Genomic DNA, 14,729 nt, shown 5'->3' on the forward strand with positions numbered 1-14,729 from the left:
TGCACCACCAGACCCTCACCTCCCCTGTGTGCACCACCAGACCCTCACCCCCTGGTACAGCGAGAGCCCAAGGAGGTGACCAGTGACACAGAGACCTTAAGGGTTTGCTGGGACTTGTAGTTGGATGGGAGAATTTAGTGCAGGTCACGCTGGGTAGACAGAGGCTTTGACTTTATCTGACTTGCACTTGACTTGTGGCCTCCACTACTCTGGACACACACACTAGGCGACTGCACTGGACCTCAGCAGGAAGAGAGAGGATAGCCCCACCCAGGGCTTCTATGGGGAGACTAGCAGGGAGGTCACCTTTGGGGTCAGCTGGTCACTGGTACCTCCTGGGTAACAATCACATGGTACATATTATTAAAGGTATAACACATCTTTTATATATATAAATGGGATGTGGAGAGAGCAGAAATTACACCTGCATTACACCTAGTTTCACATCGTGATGATGTGAAACTAGTTGTTGCTTCGTGGTGTGCCCCCGCTTCTGACCGTGGCTACGGTCTCTATCCTCCCCGCTTGAAGACTATCTGTTCCCTGTTACCTGTACGCTGTCATTTGGAATTAAATCCTGTTCCTGATTTCAAAGTCATCTTTGGGGTGAGTGCCACTTATTTCCACTACTTCCATACCTGATATATATAAATGGGGAAACAACTACAAGGGGCCCTGGGACACTGAGGGACACTGCCTGACAGGACAGGAAAGGTACGAGACAACACCATCCCGTACTGGGCCACCACAATACCATCGCACTGTGGAACAAACATGAAATAATGAACTTCTGAGAAGCCCCTCTATCTCTGTGCTGTGTTTGCTCTTCCCTTATTTTTGCTTATTTTGGCTCATTTAAGGAAATTGTACTGGTTTAAGCAGGGGTGGTTCCCTGTACAGCATGGGCGGTGACTGCTGAGAATGGGCGTGGCTTATTAAAAGAGTAAACTTCTTGTATTGATTTCAGCTGGGGTGTTTCCCTAATACAGTATGGGCGGTGACTGCTGATGAGGTGGGTGCGGAATATTCAAAATGACACTTCCTGCACTGCTTTAAGCAGGGGTGTTTCCCTGGCACTGCGTGGGTGGTGAATTCTGAAGAGTGGGTGTGGCTTATTCAGAAATGTGTCTTCCTATCTTCTTTGTGGATGTGTAATGGCAACTTTATTAGTCGTCCCCCCCGGTTTCCCAGGAATGACTCAGTATCTGGTTCCTTGTACTGTCTTGAGACTCTCAGCGCCTCCTCCTCCATTGATGTCTTCTTTCCGGCTCTGCATCCCCCCCCCCCCTCCCCCCACCTCGGATTTCTGCCCTTTTCAGGAGAATGTCACTAATTGTGTAGACAACTTTGTCTTCCTTCACTAAAACACCTATGGCCGAAAGCTGTTTTCTCCCAAGACCGATCTGTGCTCAGCGCTGCTCAGCGTAACGCGAGGCGACATAACCTGTCTCGTATCCGCAGCCCCCCCCATAACAAGTCCCCACTCCCCACCGCTGTATAAGTCCCCGACATTAGGATGCAACATCCACAATGATCACACAGTTCACTGAAAAGGACAAGGGGAGCCGAAACCTGTAGTACACCCCCCTACACCCTGTACAACCTGTAGTACACCCCCCTACACCCTGTACAACTATTGTTCTCTGTTATCAGCCATGTCAGGAGGGGAGAGGTGACTGTAGGACAGGAGAATATAATCTATTGTTCTCTGTTATCAGCCATATCAGGAGAGGTGACTGTAGGACAGGTGAATATATCTATTGTTCTCTGTTATCAGCCATGTCAGGAGGGGAGAGGTGACTGTAGGACAGGAGAATATCATCTATTGTTCTCTGTTATCAGCCATGTCAGGAGGAGAGAGGTGACTGTAGGACAGGTGAATATAATCTATTGTTCTCTGTTATCAGCCATGTCAGGAGGGAGAGGTGACTGTAGGACAGGTGAATATATCTATTGTTCTCTGTTATCAGCCATGTCAGGAGGGGAGAGGTGACTGTAGGACAGGTGAATATAATCTATTGTTCTCTGGTATCAGCCATGTCACGAGGGGGAGAGGTGATGGTAGGACAGGTAAATGCAATCTATTGTTCTCTGTTATCAGCCATATAAGGAGGGGAGAGGTGACTGTAGGACAGGTGAATACAATCTATTGTTCTCTGTAATCAGCCATGTCAGGAGGGGAGAGGTGACTGTAGGACAGGTGAATATAATCTATTGTTCTCTGTTATCAGCCGTGTCAGGAAAGGAGAGGTGACTGTAGGACAGGTGAATATAATCTATTGTTCTCTGTTATCAGCCATGTCAGGAGGGGAGAGGTGACTGTAGGACAGGTGAATATAATCTATTGTTCTCTGTTATCAGCCATGTCAGGAGAGGAGAGGTGACTGTAGGACAGGAGAATATAATCTATTGTTCTCTGTTATCAGCCATGTCAGGAGGGAGAGATGACTGTAGGACAGGAGAATATAATCTATTGTTCTCTGTTATCAGCCATGTCAGGAGGAGAGGTGACTGTAGGACAGGTGAATATAATCTATTGTTCTCTGTTATCAGCCATGTCAGGAGAGGAGAGGTGACTGTAGGACAGGTGAATATAATCTATTGTTCTCTGTTATCAGCCATGTCAGGATGGGAGAGGTGACTGTAGGACAGGAGAATATCATCTATTGTTCTCTGTTATCAGCCATGTCAGGAGGAGAGAGGTGACTGTAGGACAGGTGAATATAATCTATTGTTCTCTGTTATCAGCCATGTCAGGAGGGAGAGGTGACTCTAGGACAGGAGAATATAATCTATTGTTCTCTGTTATCAGCCATGTCAGGAGGGGAGAGGTGACTGTAGGACAGGTGAATATAATCTATTGTTCTCTGTTATCAGCCATGTCAGGAAGAGAGAGGTGACTGTAGGACAGGTGAATATAATCTATTGTTCTCTGTTATCAGCCATGTCAGGAGGGAGAGGTGACTGTAGGACAGGTGAATATAATCTATTGTTCTCTGTTATCAGCCATGTCAGGAGGGAGAGGTGACTGTAGGACAGGTGAATACAGTCTATTGTTCTCTGTTATCAGCCATATCAGGAGAGGAGAGGTGACTGTAGGACAGGAGAATATAATCTATTGTTCTCTGTTATCAGCCATGTCAGGAGGGAGAGGTGACTGTAGGACAGGAGAATATAATCTATTGTTCTCTGTTATCAGCCATGTCAGGAGGGGAGAGGTGACTGTAGGACAGGCGAATATAATCTATTGTTCTCTGTTATCAGCCATGTCAGGAGGGGAGAGGTGACTGTAGGACAGGTGAATATAATCTATTGTTCTCTGTTATCAGCCATGTCAGGAGTGGAGAGGTGACTGTAGGACAGGTGAATATAATCTATTGTTCTCTGTTATCAGCCATGTCAGGAGGAGAGAGGTGACTGTAGGACAGGAGAATATAATCTATTGTTCTCTGTTATCAGCCATGTCAGGAGAGGAGAGGTGACTGTAGGACAGGTGAATATAATCTATTGTTCTCTGTTATCAGCCATGTCAGGAGGAGAGAGGTGACTGTAGGACAGGTGAATACAATCTATTGTTCTCTGTTATCAGCCATGTCAGGAGGAGAGGTGATTGTAGGACAGGAGAATGCGATCTATCGCTCCCTGTTGTAAGAACAGAAGGACTGGACATTTTGAAATCCATCCACCCGATCCTTCTGTCCCCCAACAGCTGCCATCGGGGAGAGTCGGCACATCTGGCAGGTTTGGCGGCTCTTGCTCTGTGTGTCCGGGCACCTTAGGGGGTTAGTGGCCCTTTAACTTCTTTGCACGCTATTCTGCGCTGCTCCTACTAAAATTCTAGGTTTTGAAGGAGCGGTAACGTCAGTAGTGGCCTGACACCGGCACCGGCTCTGCAGTCCTCACCATCACACATGTCACATTACATTATTTCTGCACCAGTAAAACTCTTTAAAAATAAACTGGTTTCTTATCTTGTAGCAAAAACCTGCGAGGCAAGAGAACTGGGGCAGAACGGGGATATTAACCTGTGCCCCACCACACTACCCGCCTCCATTAGTGCCCCCCCCGAGGTCACTTACCACTAATGCTGCTTTATTATTTATTTATATAGCAGAAAGTGGGAGTGTACCTATTGGGGGGCGCTGTGTGCGCGGTCACCATGAGGAGAACATTATTTTTTTTAGTTCCATTTTTCTGTTACAGAGCTCCATATTCCCTGCATAAACATAAAGTTACCTAAGAAAAAACGCTGGCAGCCAGCAATCACCACTAGGGGGAGCTCCAAATCCCTAAAATAAAGATAAATGATAAAGGTCACCCCTAGGGGGAAGTGCCAGATCCTCTGCATAAACATGAAGCTACATGATAAAACTTAGGCTGACAGGAGTCACCACTAGAGGGGGCACCAAATCCCTTAAAAAAGTTACATGATGAAAATCTGTCTGCCAGCAGACACCACTAGAGGGAGCTCCAAATCCCTTGAATAACATTACATGATAAAACTCTGACTGCCAGCAGTCACCACTAGAGGGGGCTCATAATCTCTTGACTAAATAATAAAAGTCACAATAAACATGAAGTTACATGATAAAACTCTGGATGTCAGCAGTCACCACTTGATAGAGAGCTCCAAATTCTTTGACTTAAGCCATATGATAAAAGTCACCACTAGCGGGAGGACCTAGACCCCTGAGTGAAGTTACATGATTAAAATCTGTCTGCCAGCAGTCACCACTAGGGCGAGCACTTAATCCCTTGAATAACATTGCATGATACAACTGCGGCTACCAGCAATCACCACAAGAGGGGGCTTGAAATTGCCTTGGAAAAGCTACATGATGAAAATCTGTCACCACTAGGGGAGCACCGTATCCCGTTACACAAGAAAACTTTGGCTGTCGGCAGTCACCACTAGAGGGAGCTTCAAATCCCTTGAATAAAGTTACATCATGAAAATCTGCCTGCCAGCAGTAACCACTAGGGAAAGCACTTAAAGGGGTTATCCAGGAAAAAACTTTTTTTTATATATATCAACTGGCTCCAGAAAGTTAAACAGATTTGTAAATTACTTCTATTAAAAAATCTTAATCCTTTCAGTACTTACGAGCTTCTGAAGTTAAGGTTGTTCATTTCTGTCTAAGTTCTCTCTGATGACACGTGTCTCGGGAACCGCCCAGTTTAAAAGCAAATCCCCATAGCAAACCTCTTCTAAACTCTTCATCAGAGAGCACTTAGACAGAAAAGAACAATCTTAACTTCAGAAGCTCATATGTACTGAAAGGATGAAGATTTTTTAATAGAAGTAATTTACAAATATGTTTAACTTTCTGGAACCAGTTGATATATATACAAAAGTTTTTTCCTGGATACCCCTTTAATCCTTTCAATAAAGACACATTATTAATACCTGGATGTTAGCAGTCACCACTAGAGGGAGCTCCAAATCGCCTAAGTATGATTAATATCTGGCTGTCAACAGTACCACAAGGGGGAGCTCCAAATCTCTGTAATAAAGTCACATGGATGTCGGCAGTCACCACTAGGGGGAGCACCGAATCCCTTAAACAAGGTTAAGTGATTAAAATCTGGATGTCAGCAGTCACCACTAGGAGGAGCTCCAAATTACTTGAATAATATTACAAGAGAAAATTCTGTCTGCCAGCAGTCACCATTAGAGGGAGCTCCAAATAACCGAAGTATGATAAAAATCAGGATGCCAGCAGTCACCACTAGAGGGAGCTCCAAATGTCCAAAATTTTATTTGTTAAAGCGCTATAGCTCCTGATGAGCAGAACTGTGTAAGGCCCGACCCATATACGTCCTTAATAAGTGGCAGATAATAGGGAAACCCCCCCCCCCCTGTGTCGGTCTCCATTGTCCTTCTGCCATTTTATTCATGGAATCTCATAAAAAGGGAAAGAGATGTATTTTAAGGGCATCTGCTGCCTCTATAGTGACAAGGAGTCCTGGAGGGGGTTAAACGTGGGGTGTAATGGGTCCGATAAGAGATGGTTAATTGTTTGGGCTCCCCGGGGCCGCTCCTGCAGGGGTCCGCTGTGATAGGAAGGAACCTGAATGGAAACACAGAGTCGGCTGACGCTTCGTTACAAGTGGAAAAATGTGCGAGCGTGACGGCGGGCAGCGCTGCCAACATGTGACGTGGGCCGAGCTATTTATACCACGCTCTGAGCCAAATAACCAGCCAAATGGGGAGGAAGTCAGAGTGTACTGTACAGGGGAGGGGGCGCTGCGGGGCGATGACCCTCACTGTGCGGCCACCCAATGCCATCGGCGCATAGTATCCATGAGACCATTAAGAGGTGCAGCACAAAACTTGCTGGGCATGCTGGGAGTTGTAGTTTTGTAACAGCTGGAGGTCCAGCATTGTCTAGCATTTCTTCTAGTTTTTGCGCAATTTTTTTTTTCTTTTTTGCTAAGGTAATTGTTATACATGTATTTATTTATTGCCGCAGTAATTTTAATTTGTTTATCTTATTTTATGTATTTAAAAATTTTATTTATTTATTTATCTTATTTTATTTATTTACTTATTTTTACATTCATTTTATTTATTTATTTATTTATCTTATTTATTTTTAAATGTATTTTATTTATTTTTTGCCTCAGTAATTTTTATTTATTTATTGCTGTGGTAATTTTAATTTATTTATCTTATGTTCTTTATTTTTACATTTATTTTATTTATTTATTTATCTTATTTTATTTATTTCTTTTTTAATTAATTTATTTATTTATTGCCTCGGTAATTTTTATTTATTTATTGTTGCAGTAATATTTATTTATTTTTTGCTGCAATGATTTGTTGTTCATTTATTTATTTTATTTATTTATTTTATTTATTTACTTTTTGCCACAGAAATTTTTATTTATTTATTTTTACATTTATTTTATTTATTTTTGCCTCAGTAATTGTCCTTTATTTATTTATTGTAGTAATTTATATTTATTAATTTTATTTATTTTTTGCCATGATAATCTGTTATTTATTCATTTATTTTTTGTCATAGTAATTTGTATTTATTTATTTTCCACTTGTTTCCTGCATTTTTGTATTTTTGCACATGGAGGGGGCGTGGCTATTCATTTATTAATTCATTTTTTTGTAAAAAAAAAAGTATCCTCTACTCCTCAGTATGTGATATGTGTAAAAAAAAACTGCACGAACGAAAAGAAAAAATTTGCACCAAATTTTTCACTGAAATGATAAATCTTCCCCCCCCAATGTTTTTAATCTGCACGAACAGGTTCGGCTTCTTGGCAACTTCTCATTGCATACACTGCCACCTAATGGCTCGGTAGAGATATTACACCCTCTAATAATAAAATCCAATGCTGCAGATTTGTAATATCTTGTAGTTTAGCCATTCGTTTCCATTGCACATGCTGCCACCTAGTGGCTGGGTAGAATACTATGCCCAGGATTGGAAATTGCACCCATTAAAATGGACAAACTCAGAATGTTGCGTCTATGTGTGATCCTCAGTCTGTGCACCTCCAGCTGTTGCAGAAATACAATTCCCATCATGCCCTGACTGCAAGAATTCAATGAAGATGTCTCCCCCAATGGGTCACAATACATCTGAAAAGTCTTCATTCCCCCCCCGTCACTTCTGTCTCATTTCGTTCTGTTGCTCCTTGTGTTCCCATCAAAGTGATCACAGAAATTTAGAATTTTTTTCTTCTAATTTATTAAAAAAAATAAGAAAAACTAAATGGTCATAAGTATTCATACCCTTTGCTATTACACCTGATATTGGCTCCTCCCCTTTCTCCTGATCATCTTCGAAATGTTTCTCCATCTTGGTCGGAGTCACCTGGGGGGTAAATTCAGCTCATTGAACAAGACACAACTCTGTCTATATAAGGTCTTACAGCTGACAATGTATATCAGCGCAAACACCAAGCCATGAGGGGGAAAGAACTGCCTGTAGTGCTCAGACACAGTCCTGTCTATATAAGATCTCACAGCTGACAATGTATATCAGAGCAAACACCATGACATGAGGAGGAAAGAACTGCCTGTAGTGCTCAGACACAGCCCTGTCTATATAAGGTCTCACAGCTGATAATGTATATCAGAGTAAACACCAAGCCATGATGGTAGACCATCCATTCCTACAGTAATCATGGTGGGGGCAGCATCATGTCTGGAGAAAACCAGAAACTGCCCATTACCTGCCCAATACCATCCCTACAGTGATCATGGTGGGGGCAGCATCATGTCTGGGGGAAACCAGGTACTGCCCATCACCTGCCCAATACCATCCCTACAGTGATCATGGTGGGGGCAGCATCATGTCTGGGGGAAACCAGGCACTGCCCATCACCTGCCCAATACCATCCCTACAGTGATCATGGTGGGGGCAGCATCATGTCTGGGGGAAACCAGGCACTGCCCATCACCTACCCAATACCATCCCTACAGTGATCATGGTGGGGGCAGCATCATGTCTGGGGGAAACCAGGCACTGCCCATCACCTGCCCAATACCATCCCTACAGTGCTCATGTCTGGGGGTAACAAGGCACTGCCCATCACATAAATGTATTGTGTACCAGTGTTACCCAACCTTTGGCTTTTCAGCTGTCGCAAAACTTTAACCCCATCATGCCCTGATAGCCGAAGGCTATTCCTTCAAAATACCACCCCACAAAATGGCGATTGTAAAGAAGAAAACGGATACAAGGCTATTTTATTTTACATTACTCTGTCGTCAGTCCACAAAGATGAAAAAAATATTCACTTTTTGTGCAATGTAAATTACTTTTTTTTTTTTTTATAAAACGGCGACCCCCCCCCCCCCCCCTCCCCATCTGTCAATCAAGTATGATTCCTCCCTTCTGAGAGTACACAAGTTGGCTGGAGGCATATACTCATGTTTAGGCCAGAGGGAGCTTCCATGCTACTGACTGGGAAGATGTTGGGACTTCCCGCTGGGGGGGGGGAGGGGGGGGAGAGGGTCGCCCCATTTACATTCACGTGGTTCCTGCAAAGATTTTACCAATATTTTCACATAACAAGTAAAAAAAAAACTAATTTTTTTTGTGATTACAATACCTTTAATAAACCTATAAAGCTGCCTGATCCTCACTGCAACAGTCCATGTTATCAGTGGCCCCCGTAGACAGAGGGGCCCTTGTCCTGTTCAGTTCCTCGTATTTGCATTGATATAGTGATACGATGGCAGCACCGGACACTGTTTGCACTAAGGTGTCATTAGCAGCATTAGACTCCAGTCGTAGGTTTTTAGCAGGCTATAGCGCCATCTACGTATGACATCACGCTTCAGAAAATATATTGTTTCCCAGGATAGATGGAAACTGTAAAACGTTCTATCTAAGGTCACTAATAGAGTCGCTATGGTGTGCTGAACGCTAACCGGTAAGCAGCACCTAAGTCTCTATAGCTGGAATGTACATCGCCCCTGATGGCGGATATCTGTAACAGCAATCCTTCATCTGCTGGTATAAAGTAGATCAGTTTTAAGGAAAGGTAAGATGGGAGGGGTAAGTATACAATGGAGCCATTGAGCCCTTTCAGGAACTAGGGCCTAGTGGAACTTCTATCTCTGCACCCCTTATAGCTACACCCCTGGGCATAGGGATAAGAGGTTTATGGCTGTGGGGTCCGATACATGGGCGTGGCTTACAACTAAGGTGGGGTTAACAGGTGTGGCTTTTTACTGTGGGCTGGGTAAAGAGGCGCGGACTATAATCGGTGAAGGGGTGTGAATTTTGACTGTTGGGATTAAGAGGCGTGGTTTACAATTAAAATGGGCATAATAGGTGGTACTGATAACTGTGGGTGGGGTGTGGGGGTTATAACTGGGTGGGGTTAAGGGTGTGGCTTACAATTTAGGTGGGGTAATAGGTATGGCTTATGACTGTTGGGTAGGGTTAAGAGGTGCGGATTAATAGGAATGAGATTTATTACTGTGGGTGGGGTTAAGGTGTTGATTATAACTGTGTAGGGTTTAGGGGAGTGGCATATGACTGTTATGGTGGGGGTAATAGGTGTGTTTTATAACTGTAGGTGGGTTAAGAGGTGCAGATTATAACTGGGTGGGGTTAAGGGGCATAGTTTATGACTGTTGGGTGTGGTTAGGAAGTATGGTTTATGACTGAGGGTGGTGCTTATGGCTGTGGATGGAGTTATGAGGTGTGGCTTATGACTGGAGTTGGGCTAAGAGGTGTGATTTTGAGGGGCACAAAATATAATTTGGGGGCATGACAGTTTTGGGGTAGGGGAAAGAGAGGAAGTGGGTTGTCGGGGGCATTTAATGACCGATTCAGACTGCTTGTGTCCCAGACACCTTTGTGAGGGGGAGGAGGTGGAGTAGGAGACTCCTTGGCTGTACAAGTCCCTGTAAGAAGAAGTGTAGCTGCATCAGAAGCGCGTCTCCTTATCTGACGAGATGAGACCATCCTTGGCCTTCACCACCAATGCTCCACTTTTCCGGGGTTCGCTGAATTCTGAGAGGTATTTCTTGGGCTGCGGAAGGTCGGAGTGTGGGGTGACAAGCTGCTTCAGCCTCTGGAAGGTGAAAGGGATGGAGTAAGCATCCGGGTAAACATTATATATATACAATACACCCAAATATTTCATCCCTGCTGTTCCACTGCTCAATACCCATTTAGACTGTTACCTGGGTAAATGGCCCTTTTGTCCTCAGCATGATGTAGGCAGCGTACACTGGTATGCAGATCATGGAGGAGAGGGCCATAAGCCAGCCAAGGGCGTAGCCCCATGGTGGGTAAGTATAGCGGTTATTGTACTTCAGGGGCGTGTACTTGATGAGGGAGAAGAGGAACGTCCCCTAAGGAAGAGGAACTATATGAGATGGCAGAAGACAGGACATTGCAAACTGAAGACCCCAAACAGGAGACAAAGTCTTCTGACAAAGTCAAAGAGAGTTGAAAAAACATTTTTTTGAAACATGATTCTACAAAACATAAAAAATTGATACCCAATAAATAGTTGACTCACCATGCACACTGCGGGGGTGGCTACTAACCAACAGAACTTTATCACTGGCCATGGCCGGTAGCCAATCATGTCTTCTATGTTATCATAGAAGCGGTCAGCACCTGAAAGGGATTGGGAATAAACTTGATGCCCTCTGGCAACTTGAATCCTCTTCCTCTATTTTGCCGAGACTTACCATAAACCCAGGCAACACAGACTACTTCAAAGATGGCAACGCAGAGCAAGCAGGTCCCGCTGGCTGCATAGTAGTCGAATAGCTGGAAGACGTACATCCCACCCTACGAAAAAGAAGAGAAGGCGCCGACTGGTCAAGCCAACAGAAAACCAGCATTGTAAAAAAATATGGTTCTTATCTGGATGTTCTTACTATACCTCAGTTAGGAGGATGAGGCCTAACAGATAGCAGATAATAGCGATGGCCAATATGAGGAATTCTCGTCTGTACTTCTTCCGAAACACCTCAGGGAACATGTCAACGATGGCTGTGACCAGACTCTCCACGCAGACAAACTGGATAGAAAAATAACAATTACTCAAAGGTTAAAGGGCTGCTCTGCCCATAGACATCTTATCCCCTATCCAAAGGTTAGGGGATAAGATGTCTGATCGCATGGGTCCCGCTGCTGGGGCCCACCGCGATCTCCCTGCTGCACCCGGCATTCGTTTAAAGCATCTGGTGCTGTGCTGGAAGCTTGTGCAATCATGGCCACGTCCCACTTATGATTTTACTGCCACGCCCCCTCAATGCAAGTCTATGGGAGGGGGCGTATACTTGCATTGAGGGGCGTGGCCATGATGGCAAAAGCCTCCGGCCCTGCATCGCCAGTCATCCGGATGACTGGGGTGCTGCAGAAGAGACCCAGAGGCAGGATCCCCGTGATCATACATCCTTTGGATAGGGGAGAAGATGTCTAGGGGCGGAGTACCCCTTTAACAAAAATCAATTTGCCATAAAGTTCAGCCACAACTCAAAACTAATCTATCTCCAAGTTTCTTTCCACCAATACCTGGCTGTCGAGTCCCAAGAAGATGAGCATGAGGAAGAAGAGGCAAGACCAAAGTGGGGACACCGGCATCATGGTCACTGCTTTTGGATAGGCAATAAATGCTAGACCGGGACCTAGGAGACAAACACCATCTCAATGAGGTTCCAATACCCTGCTAAGATAGTGATGACATGTTTGACACCTACAATGTATAGCTGAATACCAAGAAGTACAACTCACAACTGTCCATCAGTTTGAGGATCGACAGGATAGACAGCATGATGACAACTTTCTTGATTTCATGGCCAAAGTTCTTCTACTTAGAGCCTACAATAAAGATTCTACTTCAAGAGATCTACTTAGAAGATTCGTCAACAAGATGCCTACAACCAAGGTTCTACTACAAGAAGTCTACAATCAATGTTCTTCTACAAGAGCCATATGACAAAAAAAATTGATACAATGGGTCTATAATCAAGTTTCCACTTCAAGATGTCTACAATTAGTGTTATTCTACAATCAAAGTTTTGAGAAGTTTCCAAACCAGGTTCTTTTACAAGAGCTCTACAACCAAGGTTCTTCTAAAGAGGTCTACAATAAAGATTCTACTAGAAAAGGCTATACAATCAAGGTTCTGTTAAATATGGTCGACAATCAAAGTTTTTGTACATGACCTATACAACTACAATTCTACTACAATAGTTCCGTAATCAATGTTCTTGTAAGGAGGCAAACAATCAAGATTCTACTATGAGAGGTCTATTATCAAGATTCTTGCGCATAAATTATACACTCAAGATTCTACTACCAAATGTCTACAATTGGGTTCTTCTACAAGTGGTTCACAGTCAAGGGTCTTCTTCAAAAGGCCTTCAATCAAGGCTTTACTACAAGAGGGCTACAATCAAGGCTTTACTACAAGAGGGCTACAATCAAGGCTTTACTACAAGAGGTCTACAATCAAGACTTTACTATAAGATGTCTACAATCAAGGCTTTACTACAAGTGGTCTACAATCAAGGCTTTACTACAAGTGGTCTACCATCAAGGCTTTACTACAAGAGATCTACAATCAAGACTTTACTACAAGAGGTCTACAATCAAGACTTTACTACAAGATGTCTACAATCAAGGCTTTACTACAAGTTGTCTACAATCAAGGCTCTACTACAAGTTGTCTACAATCAAGGCTTTACTTCAAGAGGTCTATAATCAAGACTTTACTATAAGATGTCTACAATCAAGGCTTTACTACAAGTGGTCTACAATCAAGGCTTTACTACAAGAGATCTACAATCAAGACTTTACTACAAGAGGTCTACAATCAAGACTTTACTACAAGATGTCTACAATCAAGGATTTACTACAAGTGGTCTACAATCAAGGCTTTACTACAAGTGGTCTACAATCAAGGCTTTACTACAAAAGGTCTACAATCAAGGCTTTACTACAAGAGGTCTACAATCAAGGCTTTACTACAAGTGGTCTACAATCAAGGCTTTACTACAATAGGTCTACAATCAAGGCTTTACTACAAGTGGTCTACAATCAAGGCTTTACTACAAGAGGTCTACAATCAAGGCTTTACTACAAGAGGTCTACAATCAAGGCTTTACTACAAGTGGTCTACAATCAAGGCTTTACTACAAGTGGTCTACAATCAAGGCTTTACTACAAGAGGCCTACAATCAAGGCTTTACTACAAGTGGTCTACAATCAAGGCTTTACTACAAGTGGTCTACAATCAAGGCTTTACTACAAGTGGTCTACAATCAAGGCTTTACTACAAGAGTTCTACAATCAAGGCTTTACTACAAGAGGCCTACAATCAAGGCTTTACTACAAGTGGTCTACAATCAAGGCTTTACTACAAGTGGTCTACAATCAAGGCTTTACTACAAGAGGTCTACAATCAAGGCTTTACTACAAGTGGTCTACAATCAAGGCTTTACTACAAGAGTTCTACAATCAAGGCTTTACTACAAGAGGCCTACAATCATGGCTTTACTACAAGAGTTCTACAATCAAGGCTTTACTACAAGAGGTCTACAATCAAGGCTTTACTACAAGAGGCCTACAATCATGGCTTTACTACAAGTGGTCTACAATCAAGGCTTTACTACAAGTGGTCTACAATCAAGACTTTACTACAAGTGGTCTACAATCAAGGCTTTACTACAAGAGGTCTACAATCAAGGCTTTACTACAAGAGGTCTACAATCAAGGCTTTACTACAAGTGGTCTACAATCAAGGCTTTACTAAAAGAGGTCTACAATCAAGGCTTTACTACAAGTGGTCTACAATGAAGGCTTTACTACAAGAGGCCTACAATCATGGCTTTACTACCTACAAGAGGTCTACAATCAAGGCTTTACTACAAGTGGTCTACAATCAAGGCTTTACTACAAGTGATCTACAATCAAGGCTTTACTACAAGTGGTCTACAATCAAGCCATTAGTACAAGTGGTCTACAATCAAGGCTTTACTACAAGAGGTCTACAATCAAGGCTTTACTACAAGAGGTCTACAATCAAGACTTTACTACAAGAGGTCTACAATCAAGGCTTTACTACAAGTGGTCTACAATCAAGGCTTTACTAAAAGAGGTCTACAATCAAGGCTTTACTACAAGTGGTCTACAATCAAGGCTTTACTACAAGAGGCCTACAATCATGGCTTTACTACCTACAAGAGGTCTACAATCAAGGCTTTACTACAAGTGGTCTACAATCAA

General features: G+C 43.2%; 1 protein-coding gene across 1 annotated transcript in view; it reads right to left on the reverse strand.

Moving 5' to 3' along the window:
- The window catches only part of LOC130367523 (uncharacterized), a 153,568-nt gene that overhangs the window by 19,177 nt on the left and 119,662 nt on the right, over positions 1 to 14,729 (reverse strand). Inside the window, exons 10-15 of the mRNA XM_056569945.1 lie at positions 12,015 to 12,127; positions 11,380 to 11,517; positions 11,183 to 11,285; positions 11,008 to 11,108; positions 10,667 to 10,837; positions 10,409 to 10,554 (exon numbers count right to left, since the gene is read on the reverse strand). Coding sequence (XP_056425920.1) covers positions 10,409 to 10,554; positions 10,667 to 10,837; positions 11,008 to 11,108; positions 11,183 to 11,285; positions 11,380 to 11,517; positions 12,015 to 12,127 — 772 coding nt within the window. The remainder of the gene's footprint in view (positions 1 to 10,408; positions 10,555 to 10,666; positions 10,838 to 11,007; positions 11,109 to 11,182; positions 11,286 to 11,379; positions 11,518 to 12,014; positions 12,128 to 14,729) is intronic.

The sequence above is a fragment of the Hyla sarda genome, chromosome 4 (assembly GCF_029499605.1).
Source record: "Hyla sarda isolate aHylSar1 chromosome 4, aHylSar1.hap1, whole genome shotgun sequence".
Taxonomy (NCBI): domain Eukaryota; kingdom Metazoa; phylum Chordata; class Amphibia; order Anura; family Hylidae; genus Hyla; species Hyla sarda.